The sequence below is a fragment of the Pomacea canaliculata genome, linkage group LG12 (assembly GCF_003073045.1).
Source record: "Pomacea canaliculata isolate SZHN2017 linkage group LG12, ASM307304v1, whole genome shotgun sequence".
NCBI lineage: Eukaryota > Metazoa > Mollusca > Gastropoda > Architaenioglossa > Ampullariidae > Pomacea > Pomacea canaliculata.
The window spans coordinates 3487853-3506197 of record NC_037601.1 but is presented as its reverse complement, the minus strand read 5'-3'; the positions used below and the strand labels follow the sequence as shown (position 1 = coordinate 3506197).

Genomic DNA, 18345 nt, shown 5'->3' with positions numbered 1-18345 from the left:
CCAGCATAATCGAAAACCTCATCTTTATTTGAAGCTCTCAAAATTCAGTTTATGTTAGCCAATTTCCTTACAATACCACTTATTTATTTATGCTTAAAACTCAAAGTGCTTAACACTGATTAATTCAGTCTTTGTTTTTACGCATCAAATCTATTCTTAAAAAGACTTTCACAACCAAAGACTGCTAACAATAGATGCAGGATGTAACTCTTTAAAAAAATATGGAGGAAAAAACTTACTTTGAGTGGAAAAAGAACTGAAAACACATAAATGGCATTTGTAAGGACGATCCATGGTTTGACGAGATGCAGGATCAAGCATGTTGACACCGTGTTTACGGATAAGATGCCTTTCTCTGTTAGACTTGGTGGAGAACGTCACTGGACACCGTGCACATTTAAAAGGCTTTTGACCTGAAAATTCAGATCATCTTGTTGTAGTATCAGCAATAGTGATTCAATAAGCAATCACAAAATTTTCAATGACATTCTTGTTGGCTACTTCAAAATAAGCACCATCTCACTGCTATCTTAAATGTTTAATTGCAGTTGAGGACAGCCATTTCATTTATACAATTGCTTAGATCCTTTTTAACTTCTTTAGATGTATACATTTTCAAGGCAAAAAATCAACACTGTTGATTAAACCATAAACCATAAGGTGAATGCCATCTCTTTACTGCTGCCTATTGCCAAAATAAGGGAAGTAAACAATGTAAAAGAACTGCCTTGGTAGTAATGTTATAGCGTCCCTTTGACCTTTGGTTATTAATGCCTTCCGTGAAACTAACTGATGATAACCTCAAACTGTATCACCTATCTGTCTCTTCAGCCCCTTCAAAACTATTATATCTAGAAATCTATATCTTTAAGAAAATTTAGGACAACAAGTAACTTACAGACATTACCTGTATGTGTCAGAAGGTGCCTCTTCAAAGAGCTCACCCAAGGGAAGGAACGTGGGCAATGAGGACAGCTCAGCTTGTGAGGGGAGTCAGCGTAAGAGTTACGCTTCTTCTTCAGTGGGGTCAAGTCTCCATCTGTCTTTTTGGCCATCAACCCTTGATTCGATGATTCATCATTCATGATTTTTAGCTCAGGGTCCATCGTATCTGGCTGGAAATAACATTTTGAAAACATTTCTTATGTTAGACATAGTTGGTGCACACACCCACATACACATAGTGTGAACAGGTGGGATTATGGAGCAACCACACAGTGAAACCTGCACTAAAGATTGTTAGTTCTCTGATGATCTGTGTGTATAGAACATCTTTACCAAATCTCTTAAAGATAATGTCACCAGCATGTGTCTAAAAAGATGAGTTTTGTTTGATAGGCCGATTATATAATATAACTGAACAAAATGAAAGTGAAAGTAAAGGAAAAGGGGGGGAGGGAAGAAGGGGAGGAGGAAGAGAAACAAAAGAGAATAAAAATATAATTCTCTGCTTACCATCATTGAAAGAGAAGTATCAGTACCAGATTCATCTGACATTTCAAGATCATCTCCATCCTCATGCTTTCTCTCAGGGGCTTCTCTCTTTGTGCTGCTGTCTTTGCTGTCCGAGCCATAATCAGTAGGAAGTTCCTGCTTCACTGTAACACCGTTCAGTGACTGTGCATACAGCTGGTCCAAGCTGTGGTCTGATTCCTCGTCTGCACTCTCCCAGTTGGTGGACTGCCGGTCACTGTCCTCACTCCCAGAGCTTGTGGCTTGAGGTACAAGAAAGGCTTGGAAGTTATGGGCGTCTGCTGCATCAAGCATTTTGTTCACTGAAGCCAGGTCACAACCTGAATCACTGCCTATGAAAGTATAACAGAACTGCTGTTTAACTATTTTAAATATGTATATTTATTAGATGGGATGAGACTGGAACTTTAATTAGTGCCATGAAATGCCATTACTGTCTTTCATCCTGATGCTTTGCATGTACCCAGATAATGTACCTCTTTGTCAAAGAAGCACATTCAGATACAGTTTGACATTATTATGCTAAATCTGGATATTCAAACTAATTCTCTTTAATGGTTAATAAAAGCTTACACTGATAAAGCCTGTAAATAATTAAAGCCTGTTTTCAAAATGCTTTTCCGCATACCTGAACCAGTAGTTCCTGGCTCTTTCTTGACAGAAGCAAGGTTAGGTATGAAAGATGGATGAATATTCTGAGGCACACGATAAGCCAGTTTCTGTTGCTGCACCAAAGGAAATGCAGGATGTGCTGTAAAACCTGTTTGCATGAGTGATGGGAGAGACAGTGGTGGCATCATCATTGAAAGAAAATGGGGAAGATGTGGATTGCTAGTGTTGTTATTCCCATCACTGGTAAGCAGATTTTCAAAATAAGCTGGAGAAGGAATCTGATGAATGTCACGCAAGTGTGCAGAAGCTTCCTCCTTGACAGTAAAAGTCTTTTGGCAGAGAGGACAAGGAATCTTCAGGTTTTGCTGCATCTCTTGAGCACATGGTGAGCCCTTTCTTGATCCAAGGGGTGTGTGTGCAGTCTGCACATCCAATCCCAAAGACTCACATAATGAAAATGTTCTACTCTTAGTTTCAAATAAATCTCAACTCTTGAACTAATTCTAATTAAACGGTGATGCCACAGCATAATACAGATGTAAGGTTTTTTATTAATCGCAAAGAGATCATTATTAATACATCAGATTTCTTTAAATCCTCTGGACACACAGTATTCCACCTAAATTTTTTAAGAATAAAAGTGTGCTGAAAGGAATGAATCATTACCGATTCTTTCAAGAGAATCAACTCTTGCAGTATAGTGTCTAAATATTTAAGTTTCCGTTATGTGATGCGTTACATATTGAAATACATAGGCATAGTTCACTTGTATCATGTCTGCATGATGATGTGTACCTGTTTGTCATGGGCAGCTAAGCTGGTTACATCAGGAGCAGGGGAGGCTACTGAAGAAGAAGAGGATGTCGAAAATGTCCTTTTCTTTGTGGTCAGATCAATGGGCTGATTATCTTCTTGTTTTTCTCCTGTCTTCTCCACTTTGAGCTGAGCAGACAACAACCTTGACAGGCGGGCAGCCATGCCAGCATTGTTTAAAGTGAAGTCCAATGGCTGGCTGAAATGTTGGCTTCTTGGTAGGCCATTGGTCAATAACAATTCGCCTGACGTAGTCGGTACTAAGTGAGCAACAGGAGGTGCTGATGCAGCAGCTATTTGCAGACTAGATGCTAGCGCAGAGAAAGAAGAAATATCACGACTGCTATTTACCATGCTGTCATCATGTTCATTATCCTGGGTGCCATCGACAATAGCCAGCTCATTGACATGAATATAGTGCTCAATGTCACACTGGGGCACATCCTCATGTTGCTTTTGGATGTGGCGGATAGCATTGGCCTTCATGGAGAAACCCACCTGCAACAGAATTTAATATGGCTTGAAACCTTTTCAAAATTAGCAAGCTGCTCACAACATAAGAGTTTTCTTTGTGCTTTGAATGACATTACTAGCATTCTCTTTAATTAAACAGATGAAGATACTGGTGAAAAACATGAAAATGTATGTTGAGCTAATAATATAATAGTTGAAACGTGTTGCCTTTTTTACTGTTGTGTACAATGAGGAGAGAAGATTAAATACTCATCTAATAACCATTTGACTACAAAACAAATTATTTTGAACATAACATTATCTAAGGTTCTTAAAAAATGTTTCTCTTATAAAAACATTTAATATCTATTTCTCTACATTTACCAAAAGGTTTTATAATAATACTGTAGCCAATATAAACTAGACTAAAAATAATAAGATGCTTATAGTCTCCGAGCTATAAATGTATTCCAATGTAAAGGAATATGCATAAGCAGAGACTTCCTAGTGATTACCTGACATCTGGTGCAAATAAATGGTTTCTGCTGACAGCTGCTGTGTGAACGAAGGTGGTGTTTCAGGGCGCGGAAAAACTTGAAGTCACGACCACAGTACTTGCAGACGGTGTCTGGTGAATGGAAGTTGTCTAGGGCTGTGGTGAGGTCAGTTGTGTACTTGTTGTATGCAATGGCCCTCTCAATTTCTTCTTTCTCCACTTTATCATGCTTTTTCCTAAAAAAAAATATTTAAAAAATAGAAGCTGTTAGATCACACCAATGTTGTTATTCACAGTCTTGACAACAGTGCTTTTCATCCATCTGTGATTAATGATTGTCAGATTGCAAGAGTAGAAACAAACACTGTAGTGAACTACAGCACAAATCAGATCAGATAAAGGCTGACTACGAAAGCCTTTTCTTATGACGAATCAAAGAATCATGGCTTATACAGTCTTACAATCTACTTCAAGCTATGCTGTAAGGATGGAGCTTTGGAACTATTTTATATAATTTCACCTAATAACATCTTGTACTAGGTTTGTATCTAGTCATTTTAAAAAAAACTGCACTCCACAAGAACTTTAGTATGAATGCTAATAATGCTACTTTCATGCAATTTCTAGCAGGTTCAAAACAGTATATTATTACCTCACATGGCGTTCACAATTTGCCTTAGTGGTGAAGGCATAATCACAGATGAGGCACTGGAAGGGGCGTTCTCCATTGTGTGTTCGTAGGTGTCGAATCAATGTGCTCTTGTCAGCGCTTGAATAAGTACACAGGTTGCATTTGTAGGGAGAGAGTCCCAGGTGAACTCTGACATGGCCTGCAGGTGAGGAAGAGATTTAAGTGAGCAGCTAGGCTCTAAAAGGGCAACACATGAAATAAGAATGTTTTATTGTTTATACTAAAATAATGATATGTGTAGGTACATTTATGCACTGGGTTCCACTCCCGGAAACTTAATTCCATAACTTTTTTTTCATTTCTGTGAAATATTGTTAACTTTAACTGTAATTGTTGAATCCAGGCTTTTTCATTTGTGGTAGGCAATGGTACAGTGTATTTTTTAATAATTTATAATTGGAAATGGTTTGTTGTTCTCCATCTTTAGATTTTGAAATGTAAGGGGATAAAAGTGTTTTCATGACTAACTTTTACAGTTTTCTTTAAAAAAGAAATGTATTAAAAAGATATATTCCTTTTTGTGTGAATGAGTTCCAAAAATATCGGCATTTTCTAAATATTTTTCTATGACAAAGTCAACAAAGAAGAAGCACCTCTACATAATAAATTATTCACAGAAAACCAAAATAAAGACAATAAGAATTAAATAAGTTTTTAAGACAACATCACTGACATGTTTCAACAGGTACTAAGCTGACCCATGGTATGATAAACTTATTACAGGCAGCATTTATGGAAGGGTATTTATGGATACTAAATGAGCTCAAACATTAAAAATGAAGAAATTATATTCGAGTGATGAGTACTGCAGGCACATACACCATGAATTTCATGCATTGCTACTGGGTTTCTAATATCACTAGATCATGCGTCAGCCAATTCAAGCAAGATTCGTCTTTGCAACATTAATCTCTTTTTCTTGCTGCATTCTAAGTCTACAATCCGATCCCCTTTGTTGTGATTTTCTAGTTCTCCACAATCATATCACCTCACCCACTCTAAATAATCTACTTCCAGAGAATACCTCCTAAAAACTACATTTAACCCCATAAGCTTGTTTTTGCTGGTTTCATCCCATATAGCGTTTGCCTATGCATGCACTGTGCACCTAATTACAATAGATGAAACAGCTGCAGAAAGCAAAGGTTGACAGCACCAAACAACTAAAAAAATTTGAAAACCTGGAATATTACTAGATTTGCTTAACCCAGCTTAAGAAAAGTTAAAAAAATCAAAACATCAAGAAAACATTCAACAAAACTTCATCCTTGTGCAATTTTTTCAAAATAAAACAAAACCCAAGCCCCTAGAAATAAATTGTTTGTTAAAATTAAATAGAAATTATAGCTTTAAAATATCTGCTGTGTGCTAGGTAACACAAATAACATCTATAAATACAAAAATGCAGCTATTGCAACAAAAGACCATCCAAAAGTGACAGGTAACAGTAAACTACACAAAGATACATACACATTATTACATCATCCACCACAGGCAGTTTGTTTTTATCTTTTGTCTTACCACATCATCGATTATCTGTTGTTTGCAGATAAGAAAACACATACTTCAGATGCTCCATTAATAAGAAACTAATGTCATGAAAGCTTAAAAAAAAGTTTTCAGGTTTTTAAATCATTATACTACTTACTACAAACATCAGATGTTAAAATAATACTACTGACTCGCTTCCATATTCTAAAAAGAATAATCTCTTTTCAATGAATATAATTTTGTTTGTCTTTAAATTGTTAAAAAAAATTTTGGTTTTGATAGAAATGAATGCAGTTTTAGTATCTTGTGTTTGTAATGCAAATACCCACGAACTCTCTCTCTCTCTCTCCCACACACACATGCATGCACTCACAAACTCATCCAGTTCAAGGGAGGTCTAAAATCTTGTGTAAAAGATCATATGAGTAACCCTATATATATATAACATTATCTTCCTCACAGCAAGATTTACTGGGGAACTATAAGAAGTAAAGGAAATACAGATAAATATGTCAGCGAGTCAGACTCTCCACTTGTGGTTCACAGTAATCATCAGGATTCAGGGATTTACTCAAGATTAAACTTGTTATGTGTGATGTATATTCAGACTGAAAGTATGGAGTGCTTCTAGATAGTACAATACATTGGAGTGCATTGTCAAAACAAGTATTTAACTGGCTTTTTCATAAAATATGTTGGCAAATTACTAAAAATGTGTTCCAAAATAATACTGTAGAATTGATGATGACTTACCTTTCAAAGCACGGTAGTTAGAGAAAGCCTGGCCACAGTACTTGCAGGAAAACACATTTTTGTGCTTTGCATCAAGGAGGTTTTCTCCTTCTTCAGATCCAATAGGACTTGGACAAGCAGATGTTGGAGTGAAAGAACCATGCCTGGGACCATGTTGTAAGCCATAATGTGCTATTGGAGATAAACTGGACGGATGTGAGTCAATGGCAGAAAGTGAACTCCCTGCATCTGGAATTATGGGTGAGGACATCATTAAAGCTTCAGAAGACAGTACACCTGAAGGCAGCTCTGGAGTTTGCATTTTGGACGGAAATTCTTCTAAGGCACCAGAGAGAGTTGGAGAGCTTTGCAAGGCATGACCACCATCTAGGAACGAAGAGTGAGCAACAGGTTTCCCTTTGTTCAAGCATTTCAAAATGTTAGTGTCTGTTACATCCCTTTCCTTGGCTGAATATGCTGAAGATGAAATGTTTTCACCTGCATTTTTCTTAATCACCAAATCAATTAATTTGCAAAATATACATCGTTTTGCTCCTTGCTAATTGATTCTATAACAGTTTCATTTTTGCGTGACTGACTCAGATCTTTTGTTGATACCAGCTCAAACATGCCCATGAAGTCTGCCTTGTCCATGGACTCTGGCTTGCCACATGACTCGTTGTCTTTCAGTTCTAGTGCCTGTATCATTGCTTTGTCAGCAATATGTTTGGACAAGTGTGTGTGCAGAATATCTGGGCTGACAAAGTAGCAGTCACATAGTGGACATGAGGTCCAGCTGTCAGGCTTATGGGATGCCATATGAAGTGCAAGTGCGCCACGGTTTGGAAAGCTGTAGTTACATTTTGGGCAGGAAAAGTCATGAAACACTGAACTTTTACGCCTTGGGTTCTTCTCACACCAAACTTTTGCCACTAATGGAAACTTTTCAGTGGTGAAGTCTATGAAATCTAAGTCACAAAATCCAGGGATAGCAGTATCAAGAACCTTGCTTAGTCCATTGAGCTGTGGAAGTCTGACAGGTGATGATGCCAATGAGACTGCCAACTCTGAATGTAGCTTTTTGGAACTATGTGTAAGGCGATTGTGAACATCAAGTTTTTGCAAAGAAGAGAACGCCTTTTGACATTTGTTACAGGAGTGAGACAGCTCTTCCAAACCCTCTTCTTCCTTGTGGGTCTCCTCTTCCATGGATTCTTGTAAAATGCTTTTAACCTCATCACCACTGTGGTGAGCTTTAAGATGAGAGGACAAGCCAAAGTCACTGAGTAAGCCTTTATTACATAATGGACAATGAACTTCTTCTTGGGACTGGTCATGAGCATGACTCAAGCAGTTAGCATCAGCATAATCTAATTTTCCTGAAGGACTGGAATGTTTATTGTCTTGAATGTGGAAGGAGCTAGGTTTCTTTCCTGTCTCCTCCTGAAAAAAAAGCAATATACTGCTTGAACTATAACTGAACAAAAATCTCACCAAATTTGTAAGTCTTTGGCTTTTTTAATCAGCTCTCCCCGCTTCTATTTTATGCTTGATTCCTAGTCTTACTGTAGAATTTAAATGAAAATTCTAGGAAAACCCAAATTTTATGTGATATCCTTTACCAGTGTGATGAAAAACCAAGCAATGCCATATAAAGTGGGCTTAGAACAAGGTGCTTTTATGCACAAGCAATGAAGAATTACGAAATGGTTAAAGCAAATCAAAGGTTTCAAATTCTGACTACCCAGCCTCAGACAGCTATAATACATAGATGTGACAAAAGAAATGAGAGAAACAAACAAACATGAATGTAAAGCATTATTTTCATATTCACTCACTGCAGCATCTGCTATGGTTAGGTCAACAGCCAAGTCTCCTTCATTTCCAAACCTCTCTGCATCGACCTGAAGCATTTCCTGTGTGGGTGATCCTGCTTTTAAATCAATGTCATTATCATACTTTCTCTTCTTAGAACTAGGAGATGTTGTACTTTCTTGCTGTGATGTCCTCTTGAGATCAAGATGAGCAGAAAAGAGAGTGCTGTTAGGAATCTGAAAGACTTTCATTCGAACAAACCATGAAACGGGGAGATGAGAAGAATTGGATTTTCCCATGAAGAGCCTGGTGCAGATCCACACCAGAGGTAACCTTTTTCAGGATGCTTTCAGTAGAGATGATTTCTTTGTGGTTGTATGACCCAGGTTTATGCCAAGATGTGCGAATTGTCCCTTTGTTGCCAGCACTACTTGCTGGCTGTATTACATTTGGTAATCGAGCTTTTGAGGAGGTGGATGATGAGGATCGAGACGCTTTAGTCCCTGTTTCCAGTGATGCCTGAGACATTGCAGCTTTAAGCTCATCTTTAGCATGGATTCGAGAGTGGCGATGCATGTTTCCATTAGTGGTGAAAGTCATCTTACACACTTTGCATTGGAACGGGCGTTCACCTGTCATGAAATAACTGAAATTATCAGTATCAACAGCTGTGAGAGCAGTGCATAAGTCTGTCAAAAAGCAGTATTAAAAGTGTAAAAAATCATATGCCTTTAAAAATTTTGAGTATCTACAAAGTTTATGTACCTCACAATAAAGTTAAAATATCTCAGAAATCATAAAGTGAAATATTTTTTATTCTTGAATGACCTAAACTTTTCTGAACTACATAAGTGATCAAATCTGAACTAAAACTGATGATGCTGAAAATCCGCTCACCTGAATGAACGAGCATATGTCTGTCCAAAGAGCTCTGGGAGCTAAGCACCTTATTACAGATAGTACATGTGTTTGGATTTTGTGACTGCGCAGTGTTGTGAGATCGAATATGTACTGTCAAGTCATGATCAGAAGACAGCTCTTCACTGCATATCGGGCACTGCCAGCGTGCTTTCCCATCTGTCCCGGGTACAGGCATAATCTGAAAATCACCCTTGACGAATTAAACTAGGGTTTTTCTGTGGTATGAAGGGACAAAAATATTTACCCTGGCATATACTGGTCACCACTTTGATTTTCTCAAGAGGCATAACTAATACTGCTTTTTAAAAAAATTGCAGAGGCTTGGTATTGCATGCATTTAGCTTCTCCCACCGTTACAAAGTTTTTTCTTAGCATTTATAAATTTGTGTGCATCTATCTGGAGGATTCATCAAGATATTTGTTTTCTGATACCTTTTTTCCTCTGCGCTGCTTGGTGGCCACAGACTCAACCAGACCTGTACTGCTGGCAAGGCTAGATGGAGTGGATGGACCAGGAGATGGGGGTGACGAAACTGATGATAACAGAGACAATGGCTGTGGAGCCATTTCTTCTATGACTTCCAAAACAGATGGTGCAGGTGGCTTTATGTAGGTCTTGGTTGTTATTGCTGCTGCATATTGTGGTGAACAGGTGGTGGGCTGGATAGTGACGCAGCTGAGGTTGTGACTCTCTGACGATCACTTTCTGAAGGTGGGGGAGAATCTACCCCTGCATACACGCTGGTGCTGGTGTCCACAACCAATGGGCCATAGTCTCCATAGTCCTGCTCGTTAGTCTATTTTTTAAAACAAATCCCACAAAAAGGTTGCTAGTTCTAAAATACTTTTGCTACATATTCTATGTAATCATTCAGAAAGAAAAAAATGTACTATATCACAAGGTTATACAAGAAGAGATAAAATGATTAGCTGATCTGTTTCAATCACATTTTCTCACTAAGTATTCCTCAAAACACATAAAACCTCATCAAAGTGTTTATAATGTTAATATTCATAAAACTGATAATTCAGATGTTTAACCTTATCATTGGTCATTATCACCATCATGATTATCCTTCTGGCAAATTGGTTTACTACTTCACAGACTCTCTCACAGTCTCATTTAGTTTATCTCTACAGTCACCATGAAGACCAGATGAGAAGCTTTTTTTTAAAATAGAAAACAAACATCAGCTTACCTCTTCTGTAGTATCACAGTCATGGTTTGAATGGATTGATTCTGGCTCCACTATCTCTATCGCTCCCCCAGAACTAAATCAGAGAAAAAAAAACTGTTTTTTTAAACCAAAAGCTGCCGAAAAGAGAGATAAAGCTTTAGGCATGCCACATGAACTCATCATGAGTGAAAATTATTGCAATAAGCACATGTGTAAGGTGATGTGTCGATTGGAAGTAGGCAGGCGGGACTTAAGGACATTAAAAAGAAGCCTGTAAAACGACATACATATAATATGTGTAGACATGTGTATATGTGCGTGTGTGGTGTGAGAGAGGTATATAGAAATCCAGTACATGCATAAGCACATGCATGAGGATATCCACACACAAACACATATGCATGAGGATCCAAACACTGATTATTGCAGGTTGTTTGTATATTGATACATGTAGTCCAGCCTCCATTCTATTGTGCTGCTGGTATGTTTACTTCATACTGTGCAATACGATTCCTGTGGAAGATAAGGCTTTGAGCAATGGAGCGGAACCTGCAGGATCGATTCTTGCCTCCTGTAACCGCAACTGCTGCATCTTTCTCTTGCAGTGAATGCATCAATAATTAACTCAAGGCAATGGCGGGGGAAGCTTGTTCTAGGAAAGGTCACCTTCTAACCTTTTTTTCTTTTGTTTGATGAAGATCTAAAGAAAAGAAAGAAAAGGTTAAAAGGCGTCCTTTTAGAGACCACCCATTTTCACAGGACCAGTTTTTCTTTTTCTTTTTTTTTTTTTTTTTTTGAGAAGGGGGGGGTTGCGGTGTCCATCTCATCCTCCTTTCCCCCAACCCTGTGTGGAGTAAGGTACCTAATCCCGACAGCTGGATCAAGGGTGGGTGGAGAGAGTTTGCTGTACCACGTGGGTATCGAATCCACTAGGTTCTGATGCCCTCAGCTATCCGCTTCCCGAACTTCCACGGACAAGTCACGTGTCGCTCTTCGCCAACACTCTTCTATCTGAGACTGTACCTGGAGCCGAGTGTTTATGGCTCAGACCTGACACACAAGATCCAATCCTGCTAACTGGTTTGCTAGACAGTTTGCACGTGTAGTGTCGAAATTCATGTTAGCTCATATGTACGATCAAGCCTGCTGCACGCAAAGCATATTTCAAATGGAATAAAAAGGAAGTTTCCTTAACTGCACTCACTAGAAACAGCTCGCGAGGAAGGGAACATTGCGAAAACGCACGAACACTGGGCATAAAACAATTTTCGGCAGAAGGTCTGCACAAAATGTCTTGTTTCCAGAATGGTCGCCATGCTACTGATGTCCAACTCATGAGGTTTACTTCCGGTGACATCAAGACATGGGGAGGGGGGTGAAATTTGTGTATTACACCGAGCCAGCAACTAAGGTTTAGCACTACAAGGCAGCCAGTCCTGTGAGCTGTCCCCAGGGCAACCAACCCTCACTACCTTGGCGACAGGCGCTATATACTCGTTGCGCCACTGATCCGCCCTCAGGACACGAGGGTGGGAGAGTCTGGATGAGACTCTGATGACCCGGGAAAGAGGTGGAAATTCAAACTGAGCAGGATTTGTTGATCTTAACCGCCTCGAAATTACGTAAGCGAGGTGGTGGGCAGATATGACACGCTGACCCCTGACATCGCACGCAGGTATAACGATCACGTGACACCTGGACGACATAAGGATGACCTAACGAAAGTACAGCTTATTCGAAAACGATAGACTGAATGATTCCTTTCTTTGTCTACACTAGTGTACATTTGTAAGTCTACATCTTTGTCAATTTTCTTGCCGAGGGCTCTGGCTTTTATTCATTGTGTACCACCACAGACCCTCGTCGACAAAGTCTGCTGCACAACACTCAAATAATTATCGCAAAACATGATTGCTGATTGCTGTCATAGTGAGATGCAAGCTGATGAAATAAATAAACAAATAAATATTGCTTTCACAACAATAGTTTATGCGTATAATAACACCAGCAGACCATGCAACATACAAAACTGTCTGCCCTGAGTGCATAGGTCGCTGTGACATGGCAACCGCAGGTAAGAATTTCCACTCAGGTGCGCACGTACGAAGACCGGACTCTGTTGATCATCATTCATCACAGCTGACAACAATAAAATAAAAAAAAGTTATAGGCGCTGCAGGTACTGCTGACCTGTTTTGTGGGCGGGGAAGGAGGGAGAATTTTATTTTCTTAAACATCTTTCCACCTGTGGCATCGACTTGAGAGGTAAACGAAAAGTCATCCATTCATTAACGAATGCCTTGTGGGATTTTTGGGGCCTGTGATAGACATTGAAAGGTGAAGGCAGGTAGATGGAGGTGCGATAGTGATAGGTTTTGACCTCCAGTGGATGAACTCTCTCCCTCTCTCTCTCTCATTCTCACAAATGCACGTCTCCACTTCTGATGAAAAGGTTGTTTTTTTTCAAAGCATCATAAAGGTCTGGAGTTAAGCATCAATTTACGAGCAAGCATCTCTCACCTACTGCCTGCTTTTCGCACCTAGCTGGTCCTGGCTTGCTCGACAGACTGCACGTGTTTGATGCTGCCCACTGAAGCGTGGAACGAGACGGGGCCACGAGTCCTCGCAGGTCGGAACCTGCGACACCACCATCCACCTCCCCAACCACTCACCCTCACCACCGCCTCTAGCATCGAAGGGAGGTCACGCATACCAGACAACCAAGCCGATGAAGTCGGATGGCCCTCGTCAAAACAGAAGAGACAGGTGCGGTTCACACCTGTCCGACGATTGTAAAGGTGTGAATCGAGACTGCGACGTGTAAGGGTCATGCTCAGGTTACGGTGTTTCTCACGTGCAGCAACTGCTGAGGAGACAAGATACCGGAGACAATCGTTTGGTACAACAAATCAGATTTTTTCCCTGTTTACACCTGAGCGGTTTGCCTGTTCCTTCGATCTTTAGTGACTGCACAGGTGTTTATAGTTGGAGAAACAATGTTTCAACAAGAAGATTCACAGTGACTTGGAAGTCACCTGATACCTGGACAGAAAATCAGACAGATCACATTAAACAAACAAACAAAAGAAACCCCCGAAAATCGCAATGCGCCAGGGCATGATGGGATTTCCTCAGAAATGTTAGAAGCAGAAGAAAATATGGGATACTGAAGATACACCAAGAGAATGTAAAAAGGCATCGGTGGGTAGTCAAGAAAGAAGGTCAAAGACTGGACTGGTCATCCTGTGGAGGACCTGCTGACAACTGCTCACAATAGACAAGAGTGAGGGGGGGGGGCCTGTCTGTCCATGTGATCCCCCTACCCAACGACAGGTACTGGTCAAGGGACTGACTGATTGTGTTCAATGTATTTGGTGTGTACGGCTGAGGATCTGACAGCACTCGCTAAAGCGAACGATTCACGGAGTACGCAACCTCGAAAGTAGAAAGCCAGGTATTACGACAGGTAACGATCAAAAGCCATCCGCCATCTAGCGCGAGCCCGAACACGCCCAGTGAACAGCACGCGCGCGGCCATGTTAATTAGCTCGGTCCGCAGAGCGTGGCAGGCCGGGATTGCAGATGACGTTATGTCACAGCTTCCGCGTCAGGTGGAGGGCTGTGTGACGTCATCACACGCAACTGATGGCTCGTGACGAACACATGTCATAACTACTCATAACACAAGGATAACAAGACCTAGGGTTGTGGGGTGTTGTGGGGAGTAGCGAGTACCTAACCGACGCTGCCTGCGCTGCAGGTGAATTCAGATTTATCCCCTTTGTCCTATGTCATCTCTGAATCCTGCCTTATCATGCAGCAGTCCCGCTCTGCACGGGCATGTTCGGACCCACAGCGTCACTGATTTGTGTTTACAACCGGGAGCCCTCGGCAACGCTCAGGCGCGATGATCGAGTTGAACGATACGCAACACCAGTCAGCATCGATGCACCTTCACAGGTAATTTGATCCTTAGGACTTCACTGAGAGCTGTGGCTCATACCCAGCAGAAACTAAAGGACTCAGAACAGGAAGCAATGGCTGTAAGAGACAGGAATTTTTAAAAAATGAATACTGTTGGTGTTTATCGGGATTCGCCACTACTCAAAGCATCACTCTGTATATTATGTGAGCAATTCTGTAATCAGAATTTGTCTTTTGCACAAATATCAACTATGAGCAGACGTGTTAGATAACTAAATGACTTAGACACACCACAGTGGAATAGTTGATGATAACTGGAAAGTAAGTTTTCTCTGAGGAAGTGAGAAATTCCGCGCAGAAGAGCCCTCGCTCAATACAAATGCCACAACAACTAACCTTGGATTTTTTTCCCATGCAACGCACACCTAATGGCATGTGCATGCCTATAAAGGAAAACAAAACCAGCAGGTCAACAAGTAAGCAATGGTACAAATGCCCCTCACCCTCTAACCACCCCCATCATCCATCTCTAAATCCTTCCAAGGGCTGTCCACTTCATCAGCATCAATTTGCCATTAAAATTCAAATATCCTCCCTTGGTGCATGGAATGTTTCGCGGTCCCGGAGTCTGGGAAAACAATGAGAAAATGCAAAATGCATCTTTGTTGTGCCTCCCACGGGGTAAGCCAGCCTTTTAGCCTCTCCTGAATGTTTATTTTGGGGGCTCTAGAAGGTTGTCGCTCGGTCATCAGGCTTATGTAACAAAAAGTGAGGGTGACAACAAAAGAAGATTTGTCTCAATTTATCTGATGAATATTCGAATGAGTTACCTACGTTTGACACCAGAGAATGCATCCATCTTAAAAACTCTGCCGTTGCAGCCCTCGACGAATGGTCCTTGCTTGTCCCCAGCACTGCGACATCCACGTCTTGACTCCAGGAGTAAGTTCAACAGATCAGAATCTTCCTCCCGTACCCCTCGTTAAATCAATAAAAATCTTTTTTTAAATGGAAAGGAAGAAAAATCTCAAAGTGGTCATCACATCAGGGATGTGAAGCACGTTTTAACGCGCCGCCAGGAGCCATTACCGCTGCTGTCACGTGATCACACCACTCCCTCTCAACCTCGACAAATAATGCGCGATATAATACATGAAAGAAGATACACCTGCTTACATCCATATTCGTTCAGCTTTGAGAATAGTAACCTAACCGCAACTGTGTTGGTCTCCTCACCCACTGATAAAATGTCAAAGTATGATATCGGGTATGTCAAAGGCTAGAACTCGGTTAATTAGTCAAATAACGAGCTTGTCGCCGAAGCTTGATGGTTCATTTAGTCGAGTGTCTGAAGCCATCGAGGGCTATAACAGGTAAAATACAGAATTTTTTTTTAATTAAAGAAAATGTCTGCGAACCGCTTGCTCCAGGTTTCGTGTGGACGTCTGTCATACGTGGATGTAACAAAGGTCAAGCAGTGTCAGAAGAGACGGTTCAAGAAAAAGGACGAAGGATGAAGATGAATGTTCGCCCGCAGCCTGGGGGACAAAGGCAGGAACAAAGGCGGCAAAGAAGGTGGACGCGATGGGAGACAAAGGCCCCTGTATGTGTGCAAGGCATGAGCATGATTCATCATTTCTTCCTCCGTGGGTAATAAATGCTTGTTAATTTCACCGTCCTCCCGAAGATCAAGAGAAGGAGACAGGAAATGTGAAGGTCGAGAGGAAGAAAACTTGTTTCTCCAGCTACAGCATCACACATGCTGCACCATCCATCTCTCATATTCTTGTCTTGACCTTCTTACTTATACTCTCCCATAAAAGGACATGTTGACTTCAACATAACCAAATATGTACATAGGAAAAGATGGATAAACTTCACACGAAATTTACTTTTCATTAGCTTTGCACGTGGTCTACAATATCATGTCCATCAACACTTTCTCATATTGAAAGACGATAAAGATGCGACAAAAGCCTCCCGCCATCGACTGATGATGGCCACACTCATGGTTTCATCTCTCAGACGATGTCCAGTAGTTCTGTATTCAAATGTTAGATGTTGGGGTGGCATGGAATGGGTGAGTTGGGGAAGACTGGTTTACACCAGTGGTTTTCGTGATGCCCGACAAAAATGCAAGTGCCGCGTGTATGTCCTCCAGGTGAGCTGCAGAGGACACGAGGAAGGGCAGCACAGGTAAACAGACAACTCGGGCGCGGGAGACAGGTAGAGCATCATTCATCACAGCTCTGTATCTTCTGACACGGCCAAGATATGAGGACGAAAGGGGGCAACAGAAAAAAAAAAAACCCACACACAACACTTAAAACAAAGCTCCAAGCACAGACCACGGCATTCATTACAAATATTATTAAAACACAAAACCGTTAAAGTATTCAAAACACACAGACACACACACACAAACACACCTTAGTACAAAATACAGAAGGCCGAGGGTAAACCCGGTATAATTTGGAAGAGGTAGTGTGCCGGGGCTGCATGCAATTCCAAGGAAGCTAGTCTTAAAGACGATGTAAAGCAGAATCAGGAACAGGAAGTGGTTTATTCTCATATTCGTCCAATCAGAGTGCGACAAAAGTATGTGATGAATGATGAAAATGTCTTTATTGCGGCCGCCAAGAAAAATACAATGAAACAAACCATGAAAATAAACTGAGAATGCAGGTCACACGGTAACCCTGGTAATATATCAAAACATAAAACGACATTGTAAATAAAGTGTCTGCAGTCTCATCCTATCCAAACTTCCGGTCATCATCAACTTTTCAGCCCCTTCCCTGTCTTACTCTAGAATTAAATTCATAAAACAATTTTCCGGGTATTTTTTTTTTCTTCCCGTTTTCATGGCAGCTGTTGTTCTCGCGACAGCAAGAGGTTTCGTGTTCTGTTCCCGTTCTGTTTCTATTGTTACAAGCGGTTGGTGGAGGAGCAAGGGGCACGAGGAGTACGCCGCCTCTCAGACTCCATCCATCACACTCAAGCGCGCGGACGGCGCGAGCTGCAGCCAGGAGCCGAGTGTGACGAGGTCTTAAGGTGTGTGTGTGTTTGAGCGTGCGCGCGCCTGTCATGCCTCCACTGCTCAGCTGCAGCAGCCCATGACAGGTATTTCGCACCTGAGGCTTCCTACTCACCTTCCTTCTCACCTGTCATTTACACCTACAGCTCTGGGGCCAAAGTTTTCCGACATTCTTCACTCTACTGCAAATAAGTAACTGACACCAAAGTCTACTTGGAATTCTACTGTTGAATTAATTATTAATCTCATCACTTCTGCCAAGAGGGACCACATAGTACTCCCTCTCTCTCTCTCACTCAAGACATCTTTAAAGAAAACATTATCCCCACAAAAACAACTGATACAAACATCACGAAGTTTGATAAACTTTGCCGTAGCTCCAACACCTGCTGGGACTAACAACTGTTGACATCGGGGTCAAATGTATTTATTACTATTAAAATGTCATCATAACCATAGAAACCTGGAACGATTCGGGTAGGACCAGTTAGACATAAAAATTTGATTGTCGATGGCTACTGAAAGGAATCGCCGGTCACAGGACACAAACATTACAGCCGACTCTGTATGAAGAACTCAACAAGCTCAGTGTCTCGGTCTGTTCTCGGCCATGTTCACCAAAAATCTCAAACTGAATGAGGAACAGAACTGATTGAAGGTATAAAACAGCGGAGGACACGAGTCAGTCAGTGCAATTCCCAGGACCTGG

General features: G+C 41.0%; 1 protein-coding gene across 1 annotated transcript in view; it reads right to left on the bottom strand.

Moving 5' to 3' along the window:
• The window catches only part of LOC112576608 (ras-responsive element-binding protein 1-like), a 40318-nt gene that overhangs the window by 8714 nt on the left and 13259 nt on the right, over nucleotides 1-18345 (bottom strand). The window contains 14 exon segments of the mRNA XM_025259189.1: nucleotides 240-413; nucleotides 908-1115; nucleotides 1456-1805; nucleotides 2102-2507; nucleotides 2881-3396; nucleotides 3867-4083; nucleotides 4500-4677; nucleotides 6783-7293; nucleotides 7296-8204; nucleotides 8600-8845; nucleotides 8847-9208; nucleotides 9474-9675; nucleotides 9930-10294; nucleotides 10697-10769. Coding sequence (XP_025114974.1) covers nucleotides 240-413; nucleotides 908-1115; nucleotides 1456-1805; nucleotides 2102-2507; nucleotides 2881-3396; nucleotides 3867-4083; nucleotides 4500-4677; nucleotides 6783-7293; nucleotides 7296-8204; nucleotides 8600-8845; nucleotides 8847-9208; nucleotides 9474-9675; nucleotides 9930-10064 — 4414 coding nt within the window. The 5' untranslated portion in view covers nucleotides 10065-10294; nucleotides 10697-10769.